This window comes from Ailuropoda melanoleuca, chromosome 4, assembly GCF_002007445.2.
Source record: "Ailuropoda melanoleuca isolate Jingjing chromosome 4, ASM200744v2, whole genome shotgun sequence".
NCBI lineage: Eukaryota > Metazoa > Chordata > Mammalia > Carnivora > Ursidae > Ailuropoda > Ailuropoda melanoleuca.
This window is the reverse complement of record NC_048221.1, coordinates 1,202,762-1,228,886: the sequence shown is the minus strand read 5'-3', so window position 1 is coordinate 1,228,886 and position 26,125 is coordinate 1,202,762. Positions and strand designations below refer to the sequence as shown.

Genomic DNA, 26,125 nt, shown 5'->3' with positions numbered 1-26,125 from the left:
TGCTTTCATTTTCCTTTATTTTTTTAAAAAAGCCCCTAAACTCTATGGCTTCCAGGAAGCGTCAGAGACACCAAAGTGCCATTTCTGTACACCGTGTAAAGCAAGACCTAGACACACACGCCGCTGCCAGGCCATCCCCCGGCTGCACTACCCCAAGTGGCAGCACAGGCCCTCCAGGGGGCCCAGGAGGACTGCACTCCCACCAGGGCTGCCCGGCCCCGGACGCACCTGTGGGGCTGGGACAGGGCTTTAAGGCGCTTGTCTCCTGCTGCTCCGCCGGCGGCGTGGAGCACGGACACGAGAAGCCCACGCACACCCGGGCACAGACCAAGGCCCGGGCGCCAAGCAGGTGGCCGCCCCCGGGACTCCGGGCCCTGGACACGGCTCCATGAGCAGGTGCGGCAGGAAACCCTGCGGGGCTGTGCCCGCCGGCCCAGGCTTTGGTGCAGCATTTTGGTTGGGGGGCCCCCCCACCCCGCCTTCCCCTGTGGTGCGGGGAGGCCCAGGGCAGGCTCGCCCCCGGCAGCAACGCCCACAGTGCCCCCTCGAGAAAACGGCCTTTGGATCGAGGGAGACAAGCTGGACTTTATGAGACTAACGGGACAGGCTGGCCGGCGCGGGCGGCCAACTACTCACTTCAGCAGGCGGGCGGGAGGGGCGCAGGGCAGGGTGGCCGCTGTTGCTCTTCTCCTTGTTTCAAATAGTTAATGCTCTTGGAGGGGAGGACTAGACACGGGTGTAGAAATCTCGGCCAAAGTCTCTTGTGAAAGAAGTGACCCCGCGTGCGGGGCGGGGGCGGGCAGCTGTGGCCGGCCCAGCAGTGTGTGTCCTGGCTGTGGGCCCCACGGCCGGGGCCAGGCTTGCCCCAGGGGGCTGCGGCAGGAGGGTTCAGGGTGCCAGGGCCCCAGGGTCACTTGTGGCGCTGCACTGCTTTTCTCTTCCTTCTCTTGAAGAAACAGCAGCACCTGCACGGGGTGGGCGAGGGGACACGGACATGTGGCAGGTGGGCGGGGAGGGGGCCCAAGCTGTCCCCACGCCCGGCTGCCCTCCCCGCCCGCTGCCCGGGGCCTTACTTGGTGTCATCGGCCACCTCCACCTCTGCGGGCGCTGTGATGGGAGCATTGGAGTGCCCGGCGGTGGGGTCATCTGCGTTCAGCTCCCCGTTGGTGGAGTTCAGTGCCTGCGTGGGGGGGTGGGGGGGGGCGGCAGGGGAGTCAGGTGGGCCCTGCCCCACCCCTCCCATCGTTGGGGTCCTCGGCCCAGCCCCTCACCTGGTTTTTGCTGTGTAGCTGGGCTTTGTCCCGAGGCTGAGGCTGCGAGGGCAGGTCGGAGTGGACCGTGCCGATGGGTGTCGGCTGCAGGGGGGGCAGGACGCAGCGCTGAGGCCGGGCAGCCTACTCCCACCCACCACGCACCTGGGGTCCCATGGGCACGGAGCACCAAGGCTCCCGGCCCCACATCCCGGGGCCTCACCCACTGCAGGAACCAGGACTCAAGCGGTGCGGGGACCCCCACATACCAGGGGCTTCCCCGCCCAGTCGTACTCATAGTCGAACACAAAGCCACTGCGGTCAAAGAGGTCGGTGAAGAGCTTGCGCAGATAGTCGTAGTCGGGCTTCTCGAAGAAGTCCAGGCGCCGCACGTAGCGCAGGTACGTGGCCATNTTCGGGGTCAATGTACTCCTTGGCCAGGCCGAAGTCGATGATGTGGATGGCGTGTTGCCGCTTGGTGCCCGGCCGCCCCACCAGGAAGTTCTCGGGCTTCACGTCGCGGTAGATGAGGCTCTTGGCGTGCACGTACTCCATGCGCGTGATCTGGGGGGGGGCGGCGGCTCAGGGCTGCCCCCTCGGCCGCCCCCTTCCCCGTCCCCGCCCCTCCCCCGCGCCCCCAGCCGCACCAGCTGGATGGCGATCATGAGGACCGTCTTGAGCGTGAACGTGCGGTCGCACAGGTCGAACAGGTCCTCCAGGCTGGGCCCCAGCAGCTCCAGCACCATGGCGTTGTACTTCCCGCACGGGCCGAAATAGTAGACGTGGGGGACGCCCTCTGCGGGGGCGACACACACACACTCGTGGGGGCCTGCGCGGCGCCCTGCACGCCGCGCCCCCGCCGCGCCCCCGCCTACCTGCGGCGCTGAGCTGCTTGTAGAATCGGTACTCCAGGTGCAGCTGCGGCGCCCGGGACTTGATGGGCTCCTGCGAAGGGCAGGCGGGCATGCGGTCCGGTGACCCACCGTGCTCGCACACCCCCTCCCAGGAGAGCCAGCAGGCCAGCCTGAGCTCAGTACCCCCGGGGCGGCGGGGGGAGGGAAGCCTGGACTCACCAGTTTAATAGCTACGTATTCATTTGTATAGAGATTCTTCCCTGTGGGAGAGAAGCGCACCAGTCAGTGCGGTGGGACCCCAGCAGGGGGAGACCCCACCTGACCCACCCCTCCAGGGCCATCTCCTATTCCCTGGGAGACCCGCCCTGAGCTTGGCCACGTCCTGGGAGCGAAAAGAATGCCTACCAGGCTCGCCGCCCCGCCACAGGTGGCCCCCATCTGCCCCCTACCCTCATCCTCGAGCCCTCCATGCCAGCCAGCCCTCCGCTCCCCCCAACCCAGGCCCGCCCACTCAAGGGGGCCACTCCCAACTCCTCTCTAGGGGATCCTTCCCGCCAGCACACCAACTCGCTCCAATTTCTCCCATCTAAAAAGACAAAGAGAGAAAACACAGACCCATGGTGACCCCGAGGCCCCCCAGCCCCCACGGCAGCATAGAAGGCCGTGCTCCCCTCGGCCTATGCCATCTGACCCGCAGAATCCCCTCCTGGCTCCCCCAAACACCCCCGCTCTTCTCCCCTCCTCACCGCCCCTTCACCCGGTCTGCCAGTAACACTCTCCAACACCGGCTCTGCCTCCGCCTAGGACCGGCCCCGAGCAGTCCCCGCCCCCACCCCCACCCCCACGGGCTCCTCGCCTTCTGTCTGTCCCACCAGCAGACCCCAACCCTGTGGAGCACGGCCCCCCTGGCAAGAGGCCGCACGGAAAGGCTTCTCCAGCTCCTGTCTTGCAAGGGACTCACCCAAGGCTCTCCACACCCGGCCATCAGCATGGGGAGTTCCCTTGTGCAGAAAGAGAACTGGCCCCAGGGCCCTGCCCCTTGCTGGAACCTGCGGTCCAGTGAGACCCTGCCCAGGGGCCCCTGGTAGGCAGAAAGCCCCTGGCTGGCTTCCCAGGGCACCAGAGCTCACCACGCCTGGGGCTAGAACTCCACATGCCTCACAGGTTAGAAACAGCCTGGGGCAGGTCACCTCCCCAAGCCCATCACTGACCACCAGGACCTCCAGGAGCCCACACAGAAAAGCCAACACGCCCCACCTCAGAGCACTGCAAACACATGAGTTCCAGAACCTGTGGCAGCCCAGATTTCACCTGCTAGAGCCCCACAGACGGGGCCTCTGGCTAGACGGCCCCAGCCCAAGGGCTCAGGGCTTCTGTAAAGGGTCTCCTCGCCTGGAGGAGCGAGGGTGTGGACGCCCAGCACCCACGTGGCTTTGAGGCTGGCTGACCTGCTGCATAATGGAGGGCCGCCCTAGCCCCTCAAGCCTAAGCGCTCACCCCTGCCCCCCCGCCCCTCTGGGGATTACTCTGCGCACAGCCGTGGGGAGCCGAGCCACTGTCTCCAGGAGAGCGGCTCCTCCCAGCGCGATCCTGGCCTGCGCCCTCGGACTGGCCTCACGGGCATGCCTGCTCCTCTACGATCCACACCATCTGTCCCACCGTCCTGGAGTAGGATCCGCGGTGGGAAGAGGCCTCAGCTGACTCTCCCCGTCATCGTGCGGCTCCAGAGTCTGGGAGACATCCACACCTGGGTCGTTCCTCCGGCGTGACAGCGGGGGCCCCACCGTGTACCACCTCACGGGCCAAGGCCGGGGCTCCCACACCTGTCGGCCCCTCCCACCAGTCACCGCCCCATCCTGGGCGTGCTCCGAGGCGTCCCCGGCGTGGTCCCGGCCCCCCTGGGGCCTTTGTTCCCAGAGGCGGATCAAGAGCCAGCGGGTCAGATTCCCCAGCACGCAGCGCGCAGAGAGGTCCCGCAGGCCTGCAGGAGAGCCTGGGGAGGGGACAGCTGAGCGTGAGCCGCCCCGGCCACGACGCGCAGGTGACTCTCCCTCACCGAGGTTTTTAGTTCTTGGCGGGGAGCGCGCCGCGTCTGTCAGATTTGTTTCACGGGCACTGGCAGCTTTTGGCGTGCTTACAATCGGCAGTGGGTTTAAGCTTTTCTTTTCCAACTGCTGCTTGAATAGAAAAATTCATTTCTGACTGCATCTTGAGACTGTGGCCACGACGTGCCCGCGACCCTGCCGTCTGGGATGAGCCCAGCTCGCTTCTCTCCCGGTCTGCGTTCTCTTCTCCCCCTCCTTGCTGCGGTCTGGAAGGGGCGGGCAGAGGGCCCCACCTTCCTGCAGACCTCCATTCACTTGGGTAAATGACTAAACAGCTCTTCAGACGCTCAGCAGCAGGGAAGGAAAGCTCTCTGGAAGCCCTGCTTCCTGGGTTTTGATAAAAAATAGGTTTTGCCTCTTACCTTTTTCCTTCAACATTTCATGATGAAAGTTTCAAACATAAAGAAATGGAAACCCCCTGCAGGAAAGACCCACATCCTCACACCGACGTGACGTCTGTAACAACCTGCTCTTTGCTCTGCTGTATGCCTGTGCACCTGTCACCCACTCATCCTCCTCATTTTTAAAAAAGATTTTATTTACTTGTGAGAAAGAGCGCGTGCGCGAGCAGGGGGAGCAGCAGAGGGCGAGGCAGGCTCTCTGCTGAGCAGGGAGCCCGAGGCGGGACTCGATCCCACTGAGCCACCCAGGCGGCCCTCATCTCCCTATTTTTGGTGAAATCAGAGCGTTTCAGGGCAGCAGACATCAGTACCCCATCCCCTCCGCACCCGGCGACGGAGAGCGCGGACGAGGCTCAGCAGGACTCGCGGCTCCTTATCCCCCTGGAGGGGACACACACCCACGAAGTGCCCACCGCAGCCCACGTGGCGAACGCGGGCACACGTGCCGCGCCAGCTCTGCACCGCCATGGAGGCCGAGCCCACCACACGGGCCCCTCCCGGCCCGACCCGCCTGCACGTCCCGACAGGCGGCCGCTGAGGGGGCATCACGGGCACGTCTGCTCCTCCCGGCTGCTTCCACATGGCGCGACGCGTCAGAGCTCTCTCTGCACTGCGGAAGGACCCTTGCGGGGACGAGGTCTGGCTGGCTTAGCCGGTCGCCCTGGGAGACCCCGGCTCGCTCCCAGTGTTCCCTTACAAGCACCATGGAAGTGAGCGTTAGCACACGGGACTTCCTACGCACACGCAGGGCCACTCTGCCGAGTCTGCTGTGCGTGCGGCGTGTCACCTGCGTGGCTGCCTTCCCTCGTGGCCGATGAGGCGGAGTGCCCTCGCTCCCTGGCGATCCCTCGGTCTGCTTTTGTGGAGTGTCTCTTCACATCTCTTGCCTGTTTTTAATGTGTGTTTTTTTTTAAGTCATCTCTACAGCTGATACGGGGCTCGAACTCATGACCCTGAGATCGAGAGTCGCACGCTCGTCCGATGGAGCCGGCCGGGTGCCCCTCTCATGCCTGTTTTTAATCGGAGCATGTCTTTTGATTACTGAGCAGTCCTTCCACAAGTGCAGACGTCACTGCTTTGTCAAACTGTGCTCTGAGAGCACGGCCGTCTGTGGCCTGCCTGCCCTCGCTCCCAGCAATGTTGTCTCATAAAAACATGGTTTTTTTTTAAGATTTATTTATTTCACAGAGAGACAGAGCACGCATGCACGCGAGTGGAAGGAGGGGCAGAAGGGGAGAATCTCCAGCAGACTCCCCACGGAGCGCAGAGCCCAACGTAGGGCTCGATCCCACAACCCATGAGATCAGGACCTGAGACGAAGCCAAGAGTCGGACACTCAACTGACTGAACGCCCCTCACAAAAAGATGTTATAAACTCTGATGATTCTAACTGATCCTTTACGGTAACTGGTAACTTTATTGTGTCTTGTCGAAGAAACTCTGGGGTTCTGACTGCCCGTGGGAGTTCTGGGAGAGCCGAAGTCCTTGAAGGCCAGTCTGAGTTGAAGGTGAGTGTGTGCACACGTGCCCAAGCGTGTCTGAAGTCGGGATCTGCAGACAGGTGCTTGCTGCTCGGGGGGGGGGGGCTCACCAATGTCAGCAGTCTCACCTGTGCGTGCTCAGGGTGAGCTCCCGAGGGGCTATGAGCAGAAGGAAGACCCTGGGGGCCACAGAAGGCTGGAGCTGCAGCCATCCAGATACAGAGGTCTCCCTGAATTCCCCGGACACTTGGCTGAGAACCCAGAACGCCCTCACCATGGGACAGAGGTGACTCCGGCCCTTGAGTCAGGTCTGCTCTCAGCTGCCCACCAGCCCCCGACAACGTCAACATGAGCTTCTGGGACAAAGCATAATGCAGAAGTGCCCCACGTGGCACCCACAATTTCCAACAGAAAATAAAACATACTAGACGTGTGCAAGAGGCAGATGAGACAGTAACGAGGAAAAACAAAGTCAAAGGTGCCAAAGATGTCACATTTCAAACACTCACAAGGACGTGTGAGGATTTAAAGGACAAGATGCGCAAAATGAACAAGCAGATGGGGAACAGTGAGAAATACCGTGCATGGAATGAAAAATTCGCCTGACCAGACAAAGCAGAGAAAAAGGGTGAACTTACCAAACAGCAAAAACTAACCAGACTGAAGCAAAGAAGGAACAAAAGGCTAAGAGAAAACTTAAACGAAGCTTGAGGGGCCTGGAGAAGAGCATCAAACATTTAACGTACGTGTAATTGGAGTCTGAGGATGCAAGAGACACGAAAATGAAGACAGCAAAGTATCTGAAGAAATAACGACTATAAAGTTTTTCTGTTTGAAAAAGTATGACGCAGACCCATGAAGCTCAATCAATCCCAAGCAGGACAAACACAAAGAAATCCACCTTAAACGCTGCAGAATCAAAACCTGAAACCAAAGATTAAAAGAAAACCTTCCAATTGTCAGGAAAAAAGACACAGGATGTACGGGAGAACATGAATCATCAGGGAAATGCAAATGAAAACCACTCAGCACCCACCCCGAGCACACTCAAAACAGCCTGACGACCCCAAATGCTGATGGGGAAGGGACGTGGGACCCCCAGGACCCGCATATGCTGCCCGCAGGAGTTTAGAAATGTCACCATCACTGTGGAAATCAGTCTGGCAGTTTCTCGCCAACACGCACCCTGGCCGTGACCCGGCTCTTTCACAACATCTGCACGCAAGACCTGGAGAGGGAGGCTCACGACAGTTCTGTTCACGACGATGCAAATCTAGACAGAGCCCAATGTCCTTGAGCAGCAGAATGAAGAAAACGGGGTGCAGTCATACAGGCGGACACCCAGCTACTACACATGCGAAACGGGGACCTCAAGCCAGACGCTGCTGCACCCACGGCCCCCACACACGCTCTCATTTGTCTAGCAGAACTGCTGAGCCTGACACCCCAAGGACAGGCCCCCGTTTCCCCCAGGCTGCAGGTCAGGACTGGGCCTGCTGTGTGTCCCGGTTTGTGTGAGCATGTGTGCACACGCACATTCTAACAGGGCAGCAGGAGGGGGTCAAGGTGGCTCTGTGCGGGGTCTCCTGGGGAACTGGCTACCAGGCTGCCGGGGCCCTGCTGTGCCGGGAGAGCTGGACCCGGCTGCCCTGTGCTTTCCCCTGGGAATTCAGCAGTCTCAGTGACTGAGTGACAGACGCATCCGCTGTTTGAGCCCGGCATCTGCCCTGCATCCCGCCTCCAACCAGCACACGGAGATCGGACACCCAGCCCTCGACAGTTTGCTGGCTCAGAAACCCCAAGCCCAGGGCTTCCTGAAGCCACAGACAGGCAGTGAGACTCCATGGCCCAAGCCCAACCCTGGTAGCCTCTGGAGCGGCTGAGACACAGCTCTGGCTCAGGATAGGCTCTCAAGCCAGCCTCTCAGGGCCACGGGCTGAGACACACGCCAGTGATGCTGGCCACCGCACAGGGCTCAGGCTTTGCCTGTGGTTCCTGGTAGCTAAGCACTCAGCAGGAGCTAAGCTTACATTCCACTGTGCAAATGCACCTGGACCCACCAGCTAGAAACTTCCACGTGGGTGCCTCCTGCACTGGGGGGGGGGCACGCAGATCCCCCACAAAACTGTCCCTCAGAAACACAGGGTGAGGCTAGGCGTCCACCCCTCTGGCAAAACCTCCCCCTTGGGGAGCAGATCCTCACACTTACCTGAATTCCCAGTCCCCACCATCTGAAGTCATCTGAGAGTGGTGGCCACAGCCCCATCGGGCAGCCTCCCCCTCCCCATGCCCCAGAACGTAAGCAAGGGGGCTCACCTAGCCGGAGCTCCCCGAAGTTGCCACAGCCTATCTTCTTCCCGACCCGGAAGTTGGGTCCCACCATCAGGACCCCTGAGCTGGTCCCCGAGCTCCGGACGCCATGGCTGGTCCGGCCGCCGGCCTTGGACATTCTCCGACCCTCCTCCGACTCCCCTTTCCCTCCTTTCTTGTCAAAATCCATAAGTTTGTGGTACCCTGGCCTCTCCACGGTGACTCTGCTGCCGTGCAAATCCCGGGTCTGTGCAGACCTGAGGCTGCGGCCGGCTCTTCGGGCCTAGTACACCATGGTGGCCCAGCGGGCTCCCTGCTAGTGAGACGTGGGCGCTTGCCAGGGCCCGGCCGTGGCGCTCATCTCGGTGGCCTCGGGGTCGCATGCAGGGGGAGGACACATTCTGTTGACAGGTCCCGCCGCCTCAAATCTCGTGGCTCCCAGCTGGCAGAGAAACAAAGGCACGGGTTAGAAGGACACACGTGTCCACGATGCAGCCCCAGACCGGCAGGGGGACCCAAGGGCAGCACATGACAGGCTTGGCAGCAAAGCGGCACGCCGAACACATCTCTGCAGGTACACGTGCGCCCCTGACTTTCGGGGGGACAGACAGGTGCAGTGACTCAGGCCCTGTGAACACCACACGTCAAGCTGGTGGGAGACATGTGCTCTGTTGAGTGACCCCCACCCCGTGACTCGACACCACCACCAACACAGGCGGTGGCTGGTCACATGAACCCCTAGAACCCCAAAGCCGGCGGTGGAGCCCCAAGTCTGGGTGCAGAGAGGGCTAGGAGCCCCCTCACCCACAACCCCTTCTCCACGCCTAGGGGCTGCTCCCCAGTACAGGGAAGACGAGAGACAGCAGAGCAGTGCCCGAGGCTGGGTGACAGGCCCTCACCACTGACCCCGGAGGCCTCTGCGCTGCCCCACCCGCCCCTGCTACACCCCACCCTGCCCTGCCCAGCTGATGCCAAGGTCCCCGGGACTAATTCCAGAAACCTGCGACCTGTGGTCGGGTGGGGCTGCAAGGGGCCTTGACCCTGGCGAGGCTTCACTTGGTCAGCAGCTGCTGAGGGAAGTCGGGTGGGCTCCCAGGCTGACGGAGCCGGCGAACGGGGCTCAGGCTGTGCATCCGTGCGGTGGGACCAGCCCTGGCCCCTTAAGGACTAAGTGGGGTCGTGGAAGGCTTGTAGAAGGAAAGGCAGGTGCTGAGCAGCCCCCAGGACGCAGGGAGGAAGGGGCCAGCCACACAAGCTGGGTGCGGCGAGGGGCAGGTACCCACAGAAACAACCCTGGGTCTGGCCTTGGCTCCGGCCAGCGGCGTCCAGCCCACTCTGTGTCCCCAGGCCCATGCCCTCCCCAGACCCACTCCCATCCCTGCAGGTTCTCGGCGCCAGCCAGCCGGGCCAGGCCTCTCAGCCACGCGTCCTCCTCCCAGCCCCACCAACCGCTCAGACCAACACCAAAGGATCTCCTCAGAAAGAAACCAACGTCTCCTATAAGCACCCCACCAAACACGTCCGCCTTTAACATCTGAGTGTGGGGGCACCTGGGTGGCTCAGTCGGTTGATACGTGACTCTGGATTTCAGCTCAGGTCAAGATCTCAGGGTTGTGAGATCGAGCCCCACGCCGGTCTCCGTGCCGGGCATGGAGCCTACTTGAGATTCTCCCTCTCCCACTCCCCCCCCTCCCTTTCTTAAAATTATTTAATCAATTAAATTAAATCTGAGTGCGGTGCCAGAGGCCTAGATGCGGAGGGCTCTGCCTGTCCACACAGCTGTCAGGCGCAGAGTGGCCACTACCCAGCTCACGCCCAACCCCATCCCTGCCTGGCACTCAATGCCTGCCACGCACGCCCTGAATGTCTGTGAATGAGTAACAGGATTGTTGACAAAAAGCAAGGCAATGGGGGCACCAATGGGCTCACCGTGGACAGGGGCAGGCGGGTTCTTCAACTCCAAGTAACAACACTGAGTCGAGGCTGAGTGAGCGGGGCTGGCAGCACGTGGGGTCACCCTGAGGGCAGGCTGCTCCCCCACAACCAGCCCTGCTGCCGATGTCCCAGGGAGGCAGGGATGGTGTCGCCTCCCCCCTAAGACCCCCCTCTACTGACCAGACCAGGACCAAGAGTCCTGGGAGTAGCTGGCTCAGAGCCAGCAGAGGCCCCACGGAAGGCTATCCCAGGCCATGTGCTCGGGGAGTGGCGACGGCCCAGAGGCATGGCACACATACCCCCTCCTGGGTGCTCACACATGTGTGCACACCCCCACACCTGTGTGCACGCCCAGATCACAGAAAGGTATGCTGCTTGGGAAGCCTGGTCGGGCCTTGCTCTGTCCCCTGCCCCACCACAGGAGAACCTCCGGCTTGTGGTTAGGAAGAAGCAAAGCCCCACCTGCTCTGGGGACCATCATTCTGGTGGGCGCTGGGGGCTGGGCCTATCAGTCAGGTACGGGGGCCAAACGCAAAAAAGGGGGTTTGCAGGGATCCCCAACTTCCCCGCTCCATCAGTGGTGCCCCACACACCCCTGGGCAGAGCCTAGAATATGCAAGGGGAATGGGGTCTTGGGAACAGTGGCTGGAATCCCCCAGGAGGAAACACGTCCATCTGGGACTGACGGAGCCAGCCCCCGTCCTGTCACGCACACCTGGAAACACCACGAGAGCCCCTCTGAGCGCACCCGGGGTTCCACTGGAACGTGAATCTACAGAGACCATGATCTCAAGCTTACTCCTAAGAACAAAGCCCTCCACAGGCCTCAGCCTTCCTCCAGGGCTTGAGCCAGACCTTGCTCCTCGGGCACACCGTGCAGGCGTCGGAACCATCAGGAAAAGCCAGAGAGCACGTCTCTCCTCGCCAGGGTGGAGACGGCATTCTTCTGTTTGGAGGTCCCTGCTTTACCGTTACTCGGATTATGGAGATATGATTCACAAACCATACGGTTCACCTTTTAAAAGTGTACAATTCAGAGGCGCCTGGGTGGCACAGAGGTTAAGCGTCTGCCTTCGGCTCAGGGCATGATCCCAGCGTTATGGAATCGAGCCCCACATCAGGCTCCTACGCTATGAGCCTGCTTCTTCCTCTCCCACTCCCCCTGCTTGTGTTCCCTCTCTCGCTGGCTGTCTCTCTCTCTGTCAAATAAATAAATAAAATCTTTTAAAAAAAAAAGTGTACAATTCAGTGGTCTTTAATACAGAATTATTCAACCATCACCACGATCTAATTCCAGAACATTCCATCACCCCAAAAAGAAATCCTACCCACATCAGCAGCGTTCTCCTCCAGCCCCCAGCCCCCACGAGCCCCCTTCCCGTCCGTGGAGGAGCCTGTTCTGGACGTGTCACACACGTGGACTCACACGCCGTGGGGCCTTCTGTGTCTGGTTCCCTCCCTGAGCGTCGTGGGCTCGGGTCCGTCCCCGGGCAGCGCATGTGGGCACCTCGCTCGTTTATGTGGCCGAGAGACGCTCCCATGCGGGGGGGACCACACGTGTCCATCTTTGGGCGCTGAGAAGCGAGCATCCGTGGACGCGTGCTTCCGTGTCTCTCGGTGCGCAGCTGGGTGTGCACCTGCTGGCTCAGATGGAAACTCCACCGTAGCCGTCTGAGGAGGTGCTGGGCTGCTTTCCGAGCGGCTGCACCATCTTCTGGAAGCCCCCGCACTGTGCACTGGGGTGTACGCGCCCCTCGTGCTCCAGCCCGTCCTGCCATCCCGGGGGTGCTTCTAGGCTGCATCTCCCTGAACGCCTGCTTTCTTTCTAGACACAAGTCTCCTCCCCTGACTGAGACAAGGGAGGTCGGACTCATTTCCTCGAGAGCGACCGTGGCTGAAGTGTAAGAGTCATGAAAGAGGAACCGAGGAGGGCACGACGGGCAGCTGCCTTTGGAAGAGCTCGCAGGCTGTAGGGGTACCGGGTACGAAGCCCATGTGCAGGGCAGCCGCCCGTGCGCACAAACTGGTGTGAACCCGCCCGGAGAGCTGGATGGAGCAGAAATGAGCAGAACCCTGGCAGTCCCTGAGACGGTCATCAGCCAGGACAGGATTTTTGCAAAAAACCCTTGGTTCTTTCCTTGGTAAAAACTCGAGGGCAGAGCACTAAGCCACAGCCTCGAGTGACCGTATCGGGACTTGGGGCACAGTAACCCACGCGCCCTGCGCACACCTGGCATGCTCACTGCTGCTTTGAAAGTCTCCTGGATTCCACACTAAGGGGTCGCTGGAACCTACCTACTGTCCGTTAACAGACACGTGGATTTTCTTTCAAGTAAGAAGGTAATCAAGAACACGAGCATCTGCACATGAACGCGCACACACACACACAGGCACACAGATACCCGTGCACACACACACAAACATGGGCACACAGATACCCGCACACACACACAAACACAGGCACACAGATACCCGCACACACACACACACACGGGCACACAGATACCCGCACACACACACAAACACGGGCACACAGATACCCGCACACACACACAAACACGGGCACACAGATACCCGCACACACACGGGCACACAGATACCCGCACACACACACACACACACGGGCACACAGATACCCGTGCGCACACACACACACACGGGCACACAGATACCCGTGCACACACACACACAAAACATGGGCACACAGATACCCGCACACACACACAAACACGGGCACACAGATACCCGCACACACACACACACGGGCACACAGATACCCGCGCACACACACACGGGCACACAGATACCCACGCACACACACACGGGCACACAGATACCCGCACACGCACACACACACGGGCACACAGATACACGCACACACACACACACACACGGGCACACAGATACCCGCGCGCACACACACGGGCACAGATACCCGCACGCACACACACGGGCACACAGATACCCGCGCACACACACCCCCCCCCACGCGCGCGCACACACACACACGGGCACACAGATACCCGCGCGCACACACACGGGCACAGATACCCGCACACACACACACGGGCACACAGATACCCATGCACACACACACACACGGGCACACTGATACCCGCGCACGCACACGGGCACACAGATACCCACGCACACACACACGGGCACACAGATACCCACGCAACACACACACACACACACACAGGCACACAGATACCCGCACACACACACAAAGAGATACACACACACGGGCACACAGATACCCACGCACACACACGGGCACACAGATACCCGCGCACACACACGGGCACAGATACCCCCGCACACACACACACGGGCACACAGATACCCATGCACACACACGGGCACACAGATACCCGTGCACACACACACACGGGCACACAGATACCCACGCGCGCACACACACACACGGGCACACAGATACCCATGCGCGCACAAACACGGGCAGAGATACCCACGCGCACACGGGCACAGATACCGGCGCGCACACACACACACGGGCACACAGATACACGGGCACACAGATAACCACACAGACACACACACAAAGACACTCGAAACACAAAGGCCCATCAGACTCCTTCAGATGTAAAATCCACAGAATTTCAAATATCACAACGAGACCCTGTGTCTGGGACACAGACATTCTTGTGTCTCATGACCTCTGCTATCCCGATGAGGGGTGAACTCAAGGGGCAAAGGGGCCCCGGGGGTTCCCTGCAAAGGCAGTGCGGCCAAACCCAGCAACAGGACATCCTCAGAGCCATCAGCTCAGGGGGACACGCACCCAACGGGGAGGGCTGAGAAGTCTCCGCGCAGACGAGGCCAGGATGACCCGTAAAGACCGAGAGCTGGTCTTTGCCCTGGGGCCTGGCACAGAGTTCCTCAAACCCAGGGCACTTACCGAGTGACAAGAGGGTGTCCGCTCTTCAGGAGCCCCACAGATCATGCTGGGGCCAGTCACCAGGAAGACAAAGCTGGGAACAGAGCTGGGGAGGCCGGGGTGCAGCACGCCAGGACACAAGGTGTGGGGAGGGCTCCGGCGGGCAGTGGAGACAAGGATTCGGGCACATCACCGGAAGGATGCTCGTGCACACCCTGCCCCACCGCAGGCCCCTGGGCCCACAGGGCCCTTGACACAACACCGGCGACCTGCAGCTCACCCGAGCCCCATCGGGCCCCCGGCTGGTCAGCGTCTGCCCCCGTCAGTCCCATTACAACAGGGCAAGTCACCACATGGGTCACCACCTGCGGGGCACAGCAGGCACCATGGTGGCAGGTGAGAAGCCCTTCACTCTGATCCCTTCCCAGGAAAGCCCTGGCGACACCAGCCCCTATTCACCTCCACAAAAGAGAGCCACCACCACCCCAACCCACCAGGCAGCAGGGAGCTGCAAATGTTCTGGAAGGCAGCCAAACTCAGCATGCCCTGGGAGGCCACCCCACCCAGCACGGGCCACACAGGGGCATTCTGGGTTCTGTCTTGGGACCTTCTGAAAGCCAGGTGTCCGGACCTGCAGGGGACCAGCAAGAGCAAGTCACATGCCTGCCTGTGGGAAGCACAGACAGGGGCAGCACGAGAGGCCTGAGACAGGGCCAGGACCAGAGCCTGATAACACGCATCCAGGACCCAGGACAGGCAGGTGCCCAGCCTGGCATACCTGGGTGAAGCCCAGTAACCTGAGACCTGAGGGCAACGGAAGTGTCTGCTGTTAGCCCTGGCCTAGGCCCAAGAGCCACAGCTAAAAATAATTATCCTGGGGGAAGGGGCCTCCCGTCCCTCACTCAGGCCTAAAATAACCACAGTCTCCACCCAACCAACATGGCTCCCAATTCCTGACGCAAGGCAGGCCCCCCAGGGGAAAGGGCTCCTCTCAGGACCCTGTGGCCCCCTGACCCGGGGGGAGCCCTGGCCTGCCCCCTGCCCCCACCACGAGGACCACGGACCAGTGCCCAGGCAGCCCCCTTGCCCACACCGAACAGGTCTTGAAGAGACTGCTCTGGGGCGGGGCTGTGCTCCTCTGCGAGCACCCACCTCAGGTGAGTTACCTGCCGTGGTTTTTTGGGGGTCCTCCATCTTGTCAGGGCCAGGGGCCAGCTCCCCTGGTGGAGGCACCAAGAACCCCCTTCTCTGACCATCTCTACTCAGTGATGTCACAGTCCCTGGCTGACATCACCAGTGCAGCCCCAGCCTGGGGCAGGGGCACGTCTGGGAGCAGATGCGGGCAGGCAGCCACCCTCCTGAGAAGGAGGACCCTCCAAGGCTGCCTGGCCCCAGGGCACATGGCGGACCTGGTCCTGGGTACCCACCTCACGTGGGATCCAGGCTATGTAACCCCCCCACCACCGGCATCTCTGGACATGCATGTCCCTCCCGAGCCGGACCCACTTCTATCTCATGGGGGCTTAGTGACCTGTAGGCGAGGTCTCCCCCCCAGGATTCACCTGGGCCCAGGGTCACAAGTACCCCTTGTGCCACATCCTGGCATTTAGACAGCACTCCCCAAGAGTGACCTGGACCCCGGAGACATGGTCGACCTTGCAGTCACAGCCAAAAAGTCTGAAGTCACCTGCAAGATCATGTTACGACAGAGAAGGAAGCGGTCCCACAATGGCAGGCACGGGAGCCTGCCCAACGGGCCCCGCGTGACGAGGTCAATGTTGATGTGCGTTAAGCAAAACAGGTCATGAACAATGGAGTTACAGATGAAGGGGTCCACCCCCAAATAAACTGGGGAGAGAACAGAGCACACGCCCAACCCACGCTGGCTGCTGGGTCAGCAGTGGGGATGAAACCAGGGAGAAGCATCCTCAGTGGGTGCCACAAACAGGCCACTTCTCAGTGAGCGGCGGGGAAAGGCGCCGGTGCGGGGTGAGCGTAAGCTCTGCAGCCCTTGAAGGTACAGGAGACGGCGTGGGGTTCCCGCCCAAAATCCCGGCCAGGCGGGCGAGGGAAGGCAGACGGGCGGCAGCGCCGCGCTCAGGCGCTGGTGACGGGCCACCACAGAGGCCACCAGAGTCTGCTCTCCAGTGGTTCGGGCGCAGCCAACGCTGCCGGAGCTGTGCAAACACAGCCCGGGTCAGCGGGCTCCGAGAGCAGGGGACTTCAGAGCGCTTGCCTTGCAACCTTCGGACAGACCTGAATCTTTTCAGAATGAACCAGATTACGAAAGAGAGGCAAGGTCCGGATGACGAGCCTCACAGCTGAGGCCATGCAACCGGCACCGAGCAGAGAATCACAAGAGGCAGACCCCCAGACCTGGGCACGAGGGTCCCAGGCAGGCACCCCCTGCTCTATTCACAGGCAGCAGGAGAGGACACCTGGGATTTGCTTTGAAACGTTGCCTCGAAAAAGCTGGGCAGGCCACGGACATCGCTGGGTAAGCTGCGGGTGCCCTTTGGGGCTCATGCTCCATCAGGGTGTGTTTGGAAAGCACTGTGATGGAGCTGAAGGGAAACGGGAGGGGTCTGGGCAGATGAGCGGGGAGCCCTCAGGTCCTGCCCCGGGAGACGGGTGACGGCGGGGGTCGGAGCACGGGCCCTCCGCAGGACGGTTCGCATGAGACACCGGATCACCGAGGGACGCGCATTGGGGTGGGCCCTGCTGCTCAGGCGGGCGGCCCACCTGCACTACGCCCCGCGTGGGGCCCACCTGGGGCCGTCTGTCCAGCCCGGAAGTCACCAGTCCCGCCCACGGACGACAAATGCGGAAACGCACTCTGGGAGTAAGGGGGCGCCGGGGGCTCAGCGGACATGCAGGGCGGCACACGTCAGCCCGGGACTCTCCTCCGACCCTCACGGCCGCCCAGAAAAGCCCTCCTCCACACCTTTTCACAGAGCTAAGTACTGTCAGGGGCAGGGGTCCCGGCGCACGCGCTGGTCCTCGGGCAGCCCTCATCCCACGGGCCGAGCGCGACCACGGTGAAGACATGCTGCAGCAGTCCCAGCGTGCGCGGTCGCATCCCCTAAAAGCCACGTCCTGAGCCCAGAAACCCGATCCTACTTGCAGATTAGGGTAGGCCCTCTCCTCAGACAAGTGTCCTCATGAGGAGAGGACAAAGATGCCCGGGAAGGGCAGGCCACGGACGCCACGGCCAGGGAACGGCAAGGACAGCAGCAACACCAGGATTTGGAAGGGGCAGGAAGGGCCCTTCCTGAAGCCCGCGGGAGCGCGGCCCTGCCACACCTCAATCCCGGACCTCTGGGCTCCAGGACAGCGTGCAGCCCGGCCAGCACTCCTGGCCAGGGGACCGGGGCCAGCGTCCGCGGGGAGGAGCTGCATGGGCAGCAGGGACCCCTGACGGGACGCACGCAGCCTGGGGACATCCTGCGGGACCCCCGGCCAGTCCTCCTCCGACCGCGCAGGGCATCCACACGAGAACAGGGGACCGAGTGTCTCAGCCTGCAGGGGCCGAAGGAGAGTGACAACCGGAATCCCGTGGTGTGGGGATGGGGTCCTGGGACAGAGCGAGGATCTCTGGTGAATAACAGGTGTCAGTGCCTGCTCGTCGGCGGTGACAAACGCACTGTACTGACGCGAGGTGTGAACAGAGGGCCCGGGCGTGGGGCCCAAGGGAGCTCCGCGCTACGTGCTGACTACGCACACAACTGCTCCAAGATAAAGGGTATTTAAAAAAAACCAAACCGGGGCACCTGGCAGGCTTAGTCAGTTAAGTGTCATGACCCCAGGGTCCTGGGATCGAGCCCCTCATCGGGCTCCTTGCTCAGCGGGGAGCTCACCGGGAGCCTGCTTCTCCCTCTCCCTGCCACTCCCCCTGCTTGCGCTCACTCTGGCTTCCTCTCTCAACTAAATAAATAATTAAACCACCAAACCAGGACGTTGACTCTGTGGTCTCACGAGGCCCACGTGTGACTCTAAGACGCTGGGTGCACCTGCTCAGAGGAACGTGGCTGAGGGAGCCCACAGTCCAGGCACGGGCCGCACAGCTGCTACCGCGGGCACCCACGCAGAACCCCTGGCTCTCTAGAAGGTGCACGGCAAGGAGGCAGATGCCCCAATGCGGGGTCAGACCCTGACCCAGGAGGGAAAAATGACGTGACAAGCCAGGATGCAGTGACAAGTAAGTCGGTGAAGATGGGGGAAACGGGGCTCTCGCCACAGCGGGTGGGCTGTAAGCTGCAGCAGCCACCACGGAAACCCACCAGTGCATCCTCAAAAACTGAAACACGGAGCCTTCCAGTGACCAGCGACCCTGCTACTCGATATCCACCCCAGAGAACTGGGAACATGAGTCCACGCAAGACCTGTGCGCTGTGTTCACAGCAGCCGGAAGGTGGACACGACCTCAACCTCAATGCTCGCCAATGGATGAACAGATAAACACGTGTCCCCCACACGCGGGCACGTCCCTCGGCCACCAGCAGGAGCGCGGTGCCCACACGCGCTGCCCCAGGGACGGACCCCGAGCCCACGACGCTCAGGGAACCAGACACAGAAGGCCCCACGGCGTGTGAGTCCACGTGTGTGACACGTCCAGAGCAGGCTCCTCCACGGATGGATAGGGGGCTCGTGGGGGCTGGCGATGGGGCGTGACGGCTGATGGAATGGGTATTCTTTAAGGGTGATGGGACGTGCTGGAATCACATGGAGGCAATGGTTGCACAAAACTATGATTGTATTAAAAACCACTGAGGGGCACATTTCAGTAAATTTTTATGGCTCTGTAAATTATATCTCAACTAAAAAAAAGAAGTGGAGTGTGGGATATCTCAATAAAGCTGTTTAAAAAGGGGGCGCCTGGGTGGTTCCGTCGCTGAAGCACCTGCCTTCAGCTCGGGTCATGATCCCAGGGTCCTGGGGGGCAGGGAGCCCACTTCTCCCTTTGTCCCTCCACTGCTCATGCACACATACTCTCTCTCAAATAAATAAAAATAAAATCTTAAAAATAAAAAACAAAAAGATACAGTGAGGAGCGTCTGGGTGGCTCAGTCAGTGAAGCATCTGACTCTTGGTTTCGGCTCCGGTCTAATCTCAGGGTCATGAGATCGAGCCCCATGTAGGGCTCTGCACTCAGCGGGGCGTCTGCTTGGGGTTCTCTCTCCCTCTGCCTGCCCCTCCCACTTGTGTGTGCACACAGGCTCTCTCTAAAATAAATCTTAAAAAAAATTAATTAAAAATAAATTAAATACATAAAAATAAAAAGGCAGAGTGAGCAGGGTTCGGAGAGACGGGTGCATACTGAAGTCAGACCTGAAAGCCAGCCCACGGTCAAAGCCACACGTCCTGCTCCTGGACCCGTGTTTACCCGGCTTCCGTGAGACGCTGCCTGCAAGTACTTCCGAGAAGTCAACTGACGTGCGCCCACAGGAAACAAGATGCAGAAACCGGTGGGGAGAGGTGGGAGGGCTGACTCGCCGCTGCGTGAGAGCTCAGCGACCCCAACCTGCGAGCCTCAACCCCTTGGCGGCCCCGGGCAAGGCTGCCCCCCGCCACAGCCACCCAGGACAGGCCCAGTCCACAGGGCCCGGGGACCCCGAGCTCATACAACACACCCAAGCGCTCACCAAACCCTGTCAGGGCGTCAGCGCGGCTCCCACTCACCCGTGTGCACAGAGCTCGTGCACGAGAGGCTCACAGGAGCCGACTCCCAAGGCCCTCGGGAGGCTACCCCCCCCCCAGAGGCCTAGGTGGCAGTGGGGTCTTTAATGGGAAACCCCAGAGCTACCCAGCCCTTGCCTCTGGCCCCACACGTGGCAGTGCAGCCCCCAAATGTGGTTGGGAGATCATCTTCCCCGGTTTTCGGAGAGCAGAGAGCCACAGCAGATACTCCACTATCTCCTTGCAAACGTGGGAGCCCAGCTGAGCTGGTCCCAGCGCACCTTGTGGCCCTCGCCCAGGCTCTGCCACGTGCCCTCACCCCCCAAGCTCAGTCCTGGGATGGAACAGCTCTCGGGGCCCAGAAGACTACATGAGAATTCAAAAGCAGCACTGCTGAAAATCCGGATTCCCAGTGCACCTCGAGGTGCTGATGCAGGGGGCTGGAGTGGGGCCTGGGAGCCATCACTTAATCCTGAAGGTTCCACTCCACACTCTGCAGGCCCACCAGCCACCCACCCCAACCCAAAACAGCCCTGGCACCAGCAGTCAGATACAGCACATAAAAATACAACACACCCAGTTAACAATGAACTTCAGACAAGCAACAAGTAACTGAGTATGAGAACGTCTCCTCGAGTATATGGGACATACTCACATGAAGCAACTGTGGGTGTTTGTCTGAAACTAAGGTCCTTGGGCACAGCAGAGCTGATAAACCTCCCAGGAAGACTCACTGCTCACAGAGGCTCTAATGTTTTCCACTCAATTCTGTGTTACTTTTTCTTTTTTAAAATAAAAGATTTTATTTAACACAGAGAGAGACAGTACAAGCAGGGGAGCGGCAGGCAGGCGTAGAGGAAGAAGCAGGCTCCCAGCTGAGCAGGGAGCCCCATCTGGGGCTCGATCCCAGAAGCCTGGCATCATGACCTGAGCCGAAGGCAGACGCTTAACTGAGCCACCCAGGCGCCCCATTTCTGTGTTACTTCTTAAAATCAAGCATTTCCAATGAAAATTTAGCTTCCAAATAGTGATGAGCCACGATTGTCAACTACAACCAAATATGAAGGAAACAATGAATGGTCTCAGCAACGATCTCTTACACTGATTACCTGTTTAAATGATCCTAGACACACGGAGTGAAACAAAATGAATTTCACCTGTTGCTTTTTTGACAAGGCCACTGGTGTGCTGTCAGCCACCCACGTGGCCCAAGTCCCATTTCCTCCGGGGGTCTGGAGCACCTGTGCCTCAGAAACCCGTCACCCCCCATAAGCCTCAGACAGGGAAGCTGAGGCCCGGGGGTGAGGGCACCTGGCAAAGCCTGGGCGAGGGCCGCCAAGGTGCACTGGGACCAGCTAAACTGGGCCCCCAGGTTTGCAAGGAAACAGCGGACTATCTGCTGAGGCTCTCTGCTCTCTGCAAACCAGGGAAGATTATCTCCCAAGCAGCTCCCTACCTCCCACCGGAGGGCAGAGGAGCTCCACCTGTAGCAGGAGCCAGAACCCCGGGCAGCAGGTGTAACTCCTCCCTGTGCAGCCTGGACACCAGGGCAGAAACCAGGAAGGAGCAAGACACAGCACAGCGAGCGGCAGGGAGGCCCGGCTGTCCTCTGCCCCGTGCATGCGGGGACCTTGCCCATGGAGCCACAATGCAGCGTAGCCCGCAGCTCCAGGCCGCCTCCCTGATGGCTGCTGGGAGGACCAGCCCCCAGAGCCCTCTCCCTGCTTGCCTCCTCATACTTCCGGCTTCAAGACGCAAGGGAGGGCTGTACCGCACAGGCCCCAGGACCCGTGAGATGTGGCTGCGCAGCCACACGCTCAGGGAGGCCCCTCTTGGCTCCAGCTCTCAGCTCCAGCTCCCTGAGGCAGCTGCGGCTGGCAGCAAATCTCCAGGGCGGGGCTCCCACCCAGGGCCATCCTGCCCCCAGAACAGTGGGCGACACCTGGGGACATCTGTGGCCGTCACGACTGCAGTGATCCTGGCACCGAGTGGGTGGGGCCAGGGAAGCTGTTCAGCCCCCACAGCGCCCAGGACGCCCTCCAAAGAGTGATTCAACCCCAATGTCAGCAGTGCCAGAAGAAAGGCAGTGGGGACAGAAAGTGTCCTCAGCATAAATTCCCAACAGGCCCATCAGTGCAGCTTAAGGAAAAAGAAGGCAGCCCACAAGTGGGGGCCAACAGACTAGGAGGGTCAGCAGTGAGCAGGCCATGCTGAGAGCTCCCACCACCCTCCCTGCTGGTGTCAAAGCAGAGGTAAGAGGGAAGGTGCTGGTGGGGGCAAAGAGGTGCACACGGGTGTGCCAGAGGGTCCTGGGAGCTGCCAGCACCACCCTGGGGCCCACTGCCCAGGATGATTAGCTCTCCTGGGCCCACATTCGCAAGCGGAGCTGCTGGGGGGTTGACTGAGGGTGATTTGTGAGACCCAGCACAGCCTCCCACATGGTGTGGTAAAGGTTCTATAAAGACGTCTGTATCCCATCACAGCCCCCGGAATGTTTCTAGAAGCAGTGAGAGAGTCCTCAGGTGTCCGTTTCTACCTCTTAAATAGTGACTGCCCACCCCAGGGTCGCCTTGGATCCTGCTGTGACCCAGGATGGCCCAGGACCCACCCAGGAGCTACCGAGGTTCTGGCAGGAAGCTGTGACTGGCATGAAAAACGCAGGCACCTTGCCCACCCGCCAAGAAAGCTCTCCTGGACTTGTGCTTTGGGGGGGGAGGGGCTGCTGATCGGAACCTCAGTAGATATAACCTAAGAGCCAACTTTGCATCCGAGGTCTGGTATGTTAGTTAATTTTGATGCCAAAAGCAACTTACAGGAAAAAACCTGTTTTGTAACCTGACATTTAACCACAGATGCCGCTGAGTGGCCAGAGAGAAAGGACCCATCGCAAGGGGGAAGGCTCCCAGAAAGGGGCCTCCAGATGCCCTCTGAGGGTGAGTAGAGCACGCGGGACCCCAGACAGGGCTGGAGAGGGACAGTGTGACAGCAGGGCCCAGAACCACGGCCAGTTCTTGTGTGCAGGAAGACCCAGGGTTTTGGATCTACCACCCCATGAGAGTGCCTCCGGCCCCGTGCATGGACCCCCACACCACAGGCCCTGTGAGAGCATGGTGGAGGCCAGAAGCGTCTGTGGCAGACAGGGCAGGAGGGAGGCACCAAGGCAGGGCAACACCCAGGGGACGGGGAGGAGAGGTGAAAGCCCCCCTCCAGCAGGAGCCACCAGGAACTCCTGCTTGGGCCAGTCCTGGCTGGCACTGTGGGTACCAAGTGGCATAGGTGTGCATGCTGGCCTCATCAGGCCCCAGGCCTCCATACTTAGCAAGTTACTTGGGACTCTTGCTTCCTCACCCACACAGCGGGGACTCGGGAGGCTGCCCAGAACGGGCCCCCCAAAAGGGAAGGAGGCAGACTCGAAGCTATGCAAGGTGGGGGCCTTCCAAACCCACCAGGCCTTGGCTTGGCTGTCCCTTTCCCTAAGGGCCCACTGACTGCACCACGTGGAAAGACTTGACCTGTGGGAACATTCCCCACCAGTTGCCAGAGCTCTCCCCAGCACGCCCAGTGGCCTAGCTTGAGCCAGCAAGGCGCTGACGTGGACCACAACCCCACAGCATGCCCATACTCCTTCACAAGTGCCTGTCTCCCCATCAAAGCTGGCCGACATACCCATGCTGACCTGCCCAATGCCACCAGAGGCCTGAAGGCAGGTGGCCCCCAGGACCCAGTGCCCCACAGCCCCACCTCTCCTGCTCCTTCTGCAGCCCTCTGCCCACCACCTGACCTATGGCCTTGACAGACTTCAATCTCCTCCTAGGGGTAGACAGGGCCCCAACTGCTCACCCCTGGGTTTTTGGGGCCCACCTGGAAAGAACCTGCCAACACAGAGATCCAGCCCCATCATGACCAGGACAAGGGACCCTGCTGCTCATGAGGTGGCCTGGGGCAGCTCCATGGGGACTGAGAGGAACGGGGAACACAACAAAGTCAACTACGGGGCAAGAAAGGGCGCCTGGGTGGCTCAATCGTTAAGCGTCTACCTTCAACTTGGGTCATGATCCCAGGGTCCTGGGATGGAGCCCCACATTGGGCTCCCTGCTCTGCTGGGAGCCTACCTCTTCCTCTCCTACTCCCCCAGCTTGTGTTCCCTCTCTCGTTGGCTGTCTCTCTGTCAAATAAATAAAATCTTAAAAAACAAACAAACAAACAACAACAAAAATTATGGGGCAAGAGGTTACTGGGTATCCCCGGGAAAATGCCACTGTCCTTAACCACAGCCTCGAGGGAACCAGGCCAGGGGGGTCCCAGGCCTGTCCCAGTAAAGCCCCATGGACACAAGTGACCCCACAGGAGTCTGGAATGCCTACTGGCTGACATGCTGGCTTCCCCAGAGCTGGGATGAGCAGATAGGAAGGCTTTCAACTTTAAAAAAAAAACAAAAACAAAAACCTCACTTACTTCCTCTTGCAACCCAGAGGTAATTACTGTGTAATAAAGAGAAGAAGGAGGAAAATCTGCTGGAACCAGAACCAGCTGTTCAAAGAAGTCTGTCTTCGCAGGGACTCTGTCATCACAGAGCGAGGACACGCCCAAAGCCAGGTAATAAGACACTCATCCCTAATCCACCTGAGAGAAATAAGAAGTAACAAAAATCAGACTCGAAAGCCCTTTACACAAGTAGGTTCAAGTGCCAACTTCAGACAGAAAAGACCCGTGCCCCATGACCCCTGCAGACCCCCTGGGGTCCAGTCCGTTCCTTTCAGACCTCCCTCCCCACCCCCACCACACAGGTCACACCTCCACTGGCCGGCCACACACGCGTGGCACGTTCAGCAGGCCCAGCTGGGCTGGGACCCCTGCCCCCCACCCCAGCCTCAGCATTCAACACTCCCCCTTTCTGTTTCTCACAGGCAGGGCCACAGACATCACCGGGGGGGGGGGACAAAACACGTGGGGTGCACGCAGCCCATGTGCACTCCTGGGGTACCACAGCCAGTCCTCACCCATCTGCCTGCAGAACCCAGTGGTCCCTTTCTTGGGGCACAATTTGGTGGAGACACAAGCAAAAAACAAAAACAAACTGCCACCAAAACCGCGAACTTCCCCCTTTCAAACCTGTGGGCCTGGCTCCCAATCTGTTCTTGTCAAGGGGCCACCTCCTTTGGTGACCAGATCAAGACCCTGCCTAGAGCCTTTGTGCTCCCACTCATATCTCACACCCACGAGCAAAGGAGTCTGTGGGGCTGGGAAACGCCAACTGAGCCTGGCCATGTCCTCCAGAGGAGGACCGAGGACCCACAGAGCTGGAGACGCATCGGACTGAGCCCCAGTGGAGGGACGACATGTGGACACCCCCAGAGTATGAGACACTGGCCAGAGGGGCTGGGGACAAAGTGCTGGAGCCCTCCGAGGCCACTGCCCACAAACAATGCCGTCCAGAGGCCAAGAGCCCCCAAGCCTACCTAGGAGGACAGCCCACAGCCCCGAATGGGAAACCTTCCCTGAGAAAGTTGGGGCAAGAGGGGGCAGGGAGGAGATCAGCGCGGCCACCGCCCCCGGGCGCCCAGACATCTCACCCCCTCCCTGATCCAAAGTGTTTCCGGAAAACAAAACCGGTGCGCGGGCGGAAAGGGGAGGGCACAGCCACACTGAGGTGGCGGTTCATAAGCAGGGTCCTGCAACAGGTCACCCCGGACGAGACCCCTCCAGCCGCTTCCCCGCCGTCCCTACTCTCCCCTCAGGGCCTTACAGACCACCAGGAACGGGTGGGCTGGGGCAGGGGTCCAGGATAGAAAGGCAGACGTGGGGAGACACGGGCAGTGGGCAACGGGCCTGAGCACTGGGGAGCAGTGAAGGGGGAAGTGGAGTGCCTCTAAGTGGACAGCGGGGTCTCAAGTCAGAGGCCAGTGGAGGACCGCAGAGTCTGCAGTGAGGGGTCGGGGGGGACGGGCAGCTGGGCCTGGAGCGCGGCATCAGTGAGGACCGCGAGGTCTGCAGTGGAGGCGTCAGCAGGAGTGCGAAGCGGCAAGGCCCGAGTCCGGGGGAAGGGGGACAGTCTGGAGTGAGAGGACGAGGGGTGAGGAGGTGGCGTCTGGAATGTGGGAGTCAGTGGGATGGGGGCGGACAGAGGCGGGCGGACAGGGGTCCACAGGTGCTGGGCCCGAGGACGGGCGGGAGGGGGCCGGTCAGCGAGGGTGGGGGTCCGCGGGGCGCGG

General features: G+C 60.6%; 1 protein-coding gene across 1 annotated transcript; it reads right to left on the bottom strand.

Annotated features, from left to right (window-relative positions):
* Positions 1-24,520, bottom strand: CSNK1G2 (casein kinase 1 gamma 2). The gene is given in 10 exon segments (XM_034657412.1): positions 1-965; positions 1,074-1,180; positions 1,272-1,355; positions 1,520-1,659; positions 1,661-1,814; positions 1,898-2,046; positions 2,126-2,195; positions 2,324-2,364; positions 8,408-8,843; positions 24,369-24,520. Coding segments are annotated over 9 exon segments (984 nt in total). The 5' UTR covers positions 8,592-8,843; positions 24,369-24,520; the 3' UTR covers positions 1-910.
* Positions 24,521-26,125: the final 1,605 nt, after the last annotated feature.